Source organism: Eleginops maclovinus, chromosome 1, assembly GCF_036324505.1.
Source record: "Eleginops maclovinus isolate JMC-PN-2008 ecotype Puerto Natales chromosome 1, JC_Emac_rtc_rv5, whole genome shotgun sequence".
Lineage (NCBI taxonomy): Eukaryota > Metazoa > Chordata > Actinopteri > Perciformes > Eleginopidae > Eleginops > Eleginops maclovinus.
In genome coordinates, this window is record NC_086349.1 from 1761003 (window position 1) to 1765029 (window position 4027).

Below are 4027 nucleotides of genomic sequence, written 5' to 3' on the forward strand. Positions count from 1 at the left end.
GTACTGTACTGTACTGTACTGTACTAAATCACTATTAACAGAAGAAGTACTATAGCAACCATGACTGACAACGAGGAGCGTCTCTGTGAATTAGTTTGTGTGCACCAGCATCTTTATGACACTGCGAGAGCTTCACATTCAGAAAGAAACACAGTTGAAAATGCATGGCGAGAAATAGCGCTGGACCCAGATATTGATGTTGAAACATAAATAAAAAGTGGAAGCAGATGAGGGACCGGTTCGTGTGAGCCCAGAAAAAATGGAAGCAGGCAGCAAAAAGTGGCGCGGGGCAGCTGCGTTTCAGCTACCCCGCAATACTTTCTCTTCTCGGTTGGCTTGCTGACCAAGCTGCCGGCGATTCAGGAGAAGCAAAATGAGGCACTCCTCTTCTGTAGCCATTTTCCTTTTTTCTATCAGACAGACAAGTCACCGGAGACTCTGCTACCCCCTGTTGGATGAGCGGTGTATCGCGTCTGACAAGGCACAGCGCAGCAACTGATGCGCGTTCTGTAGCCTATGTAGTAAACATACGCGCGTGATTGTTGCGTTTACAACTGTGTCCACGTAGTTTGCGTAGACCAGGGGTTTTCAACCGGTGGTCCGCGGACCCCTGGTGGTCCGCGGCGGCATTGCATGTGGTCCGTGACAAGAGCCTATGTTGATCAGTTCACCATTGTTTTTTTTTAATATAAATTCGCTTTGATATTTCAACACATTTCCAGAATACCGTTACATATCGTGAAAAATATGTTTAAAATAATATAAAGGAAATTCAAGCTGACAGAATGTAGCCTTGCGCCTATCCAGTCTATGGTAGCCTGTGATTCGCTAATGGTAATGAGTTGCGTCGCTAACCTCACTTATTATTCATTACGTACAGTCTTGCGAGCAAAGTTGACACACATTTATAAGCATAGCCGACGAGAGTATTTTAAGATAGGTTGTAGTACAGCAAACATTTGTTACATATGTACTAGTCTAGCTATATATCTAGCACCAATGGATCGTTTTGTAGTGAGGAAAGTGCCAGAGGGACAGGCTGCCATGACAGAGGGTCAGGCTGCCACGACAGAGGGACAGGCCGCCACGATAGGGCAAGGACAGGCTTCCGAAGCGTCAACTTCGCAAAAAAGACGAAAAAGAAAATACAATGAGGAATATGTTAAATATGGATTCACAGTGACGACAGACAGAGCAGGAGAGGAGGTACCACTGTGTTTCGTATGTTCAACAATTCTCTGTAATGAAGCTATGAAGCCGTCGAAACTTACGCGGCATATGGAGACGCATCACGTCCACTTGAAGGCCAAACCCGTTGAGTACATGCAACAGATGTTGCGTGATTTCAAAGGACAGCAGGCTACCACGAGGAAGAGTGCAAAAATAAATGAAAACGCACTGAAAGCATCGTATCTGGTCGCTCTCAGGGTTGCAAAAAGTAAGAAGCCCCATACCATTGCAGAGCAGCTTATATTGCCAGCAGCCATAGATATGTGCAGAGCTATGGTAAGCGAAGAATGTGCCAACAAATTAAAAACTATTCCGTTGTCAGACAACACAATCGGAAGACGAATTGGGGAAATGGCAAATGATGTCAAAGACCAGCTGATGGCAAAACTTCAGACAGTTCTGTTTTCCCTTCAAATCGACGAGACGACAGATGTTACTAATGATGCGCAACTGTTAACATTTGTGCGATACGAGGACAGTGGCACTATGTGCGAGGAATTTCTTTTTTGCAAACCACTGCCCGGGCGAACTACCGGTGTAGAAATATTTAAAGCACTGGACGATTTTTTCACGGAGCACAATATCTCGTGGCAGAGGTGCGTTGCATTATGCAGCGATGGGGCCCGAGCCATGAGTGGCAGCAAGACTGGACTGTTTGCGCATGTAAGGAGGGTGGCTCCGGGGGTAATTTGGACACACTGCCTGATTCATAGAGAGGCTCTCGCCTCCAAAGATCTCAGTGTTGAGCTCAGTGGTGTGTTTGATGTCGTTGTCAAGACGGTCAACTTCATAAAACGAAACGCATTGAATACACGCCTGTTTTCATCCCTATGCCATGACTTGGGAAGTGAACACAGCTCTCTCCTTTATCATTCAGAGGTGCGTTGGCTGTCTCGCGGCGCTGTGCTCGCCCGTGTGTTTGAACTACGCGGAGCTATCTACGAGTTCTTGTGCGAGAAGCATTCTGATCTGGCTTCCAATTTCAACGATAGTTACTGGTTAACTAAGCTGGCGTACCTCACAGATGTTTTTGCAGAGCTGAACAAGTTGAACAGCTCCATGCAAGGGAGAGATGCAAACGTCATGCAGCTCTACGAGAAGCTCGACGCATTTGTGAAAAAAATGTCAAAGTGGATCGAACGAGTGGAGAGCAATAACTTGGCGATGTTTCCTTCAGTTGAGGAATACCCTGACAGCACTGACATCAACGACACTATATGTGAGCATTTGAGGAAGCTTGTGCGTCAATTCGCAAAGTACTTCACTGATTCGGAAGAGTGGCGCCGTGACAGCAAGTGGATCCTGCTCCCATTCAGTGACGATGCATCAGTAGGGTCAAGTCTGACGGCTGTGGAAGAGGATAAGCTGATTGAGATGTCCACAGACTCTGTCAGGAGGCATATGTACGACACACAGCCCCTTGTTAAATTCTGGATAAGTTGCCAGACAGAATTTCCACAGCTTGCTGCAAAAGCAATGAGGTGTCTTTTGCCCTTTCCAACCACATACCTGTGTGAGAGTGGTTTTTCTACACTGGCGTACTTAAAGAATAAGTACAGGGCTAGGCTTGATCCAGAGAATGACATGAGACTGTCTCTGTCTACCATTTCGCCACGAATAGACAGGCTGTGTGGACTTCACCACGCCCAGATATCACACTGACAGGTAGGCCTAATTCTCCCATGTTTTCACTGTTACGACCCTGGCGGGTTTAGGCCCCGCCCTGTGTTAATGGTAAGCCTGTTCTCTCTCCCTGCTTTTCTCAATCTCTCTCTGCTTTTCTCAATCTCTCTGTCTCTACAGCAGGTGATTGGTGACAGGTCTGTCCTGGCTGGGTTATAAAAGCCCTGACCAGCCAGCAGTTGAGGCTGCCTTGGTCTTCATTTGTTGGATTTTGGTTCTCCGGTGTTGTTGGATTTTTGTTCTCCGTTGTTGTTTTGTCACACACCTAGACCGACTTTGCATGACATTTTTAGTTACTTTTCCCAATACTGAATTGCACAACACTTTATTATTCTTTATTCTTTCTTTAAAATAATCTTTAATTTAATTTAATTTAATAAATCTACTTTTATTATTATAAAATCTGCGTGGCCTCTCTTTCATGTTTCATGCATTGAGCTATGCATGTAACACCAAATACACACGCGCACGCGCAGGCACATCAGTGGGCCGCGGATTGCTTTCTAGTCCGAATGGTGGTCCCTGGGACAAAACCAGTTGAAAACCCCTGGCGTAGACTATGAAAGGGCCCTAAATATTCAAAGAAACGCCCTGTATAAATATTCATTTACACTGACTGCCTGATGACGATTGCAGGAAATGCCGACAGAACAGCTAGAAAAAACCATTTCACACCAAGTTAGATTTTGGTCCTTGTTGGGGAGGTGCAGACAAGTCAATCATGTTGTTTGGTGGACGCAGTTTTAAGATAACAAAGAGTTGCAAGATGTGGAGCACTCTGTGAACGCTGCTGCCTCAGAAAGTCGGATCGTCAACAAAATAAATAAATATGCAGTCCGAAAAAGTTAATGGCAATATACACACAGGCCGAGTGTGTGTGCCCCGGGCCGGGGACAGGGACGCACCCCATTGATAAGAAGCTGTCAGAAATGATCGGGGAATCCCGATGATATTCGAGGGGGGTTCAATAACATATCCGTCTTTATTTATTTCTCAAAGTTATATTTTGGTGTGCATTCAGGAGTCTTAAACAGGCGTTTGTCCATTTTTGCAAATGAATTCTTCATATATGATCCATGAGAGGTCATATTTAGATGTATGGTATTCCACATGT

The 4027-nt window shown here is 45.3% G+C and overlaps 1 protein-coding gene across 1 annotated transcript; it reads left to right on the plus strand.

The window, feature by feature from the left end:
• The first annotated feature begins 584 nt into the window (after nucleotides 1–584).
• On the plus strand, nucleotides 585–3458 carry LOC134880317 (protein FAM200A-like). The gene is made up of 2 exons (XM_063907249.1): nucleotides 585–2895; nucleotides 3034–3458. The coding sequence occupies exon 1, from the start codon at nucleotides 811–813 to the stop codon at nucleotides 2890–2892; it is 2082 nt and encodes a 693-aa protein (XP_063763319.1). The 5' UTR covers nucleotides 585–810; the 3' UTR covers nucleotides 2893–2895; nucleotides 3034–3458.
• Nucleotides 3459–4027: the final 569 nt, after the last annotated feature.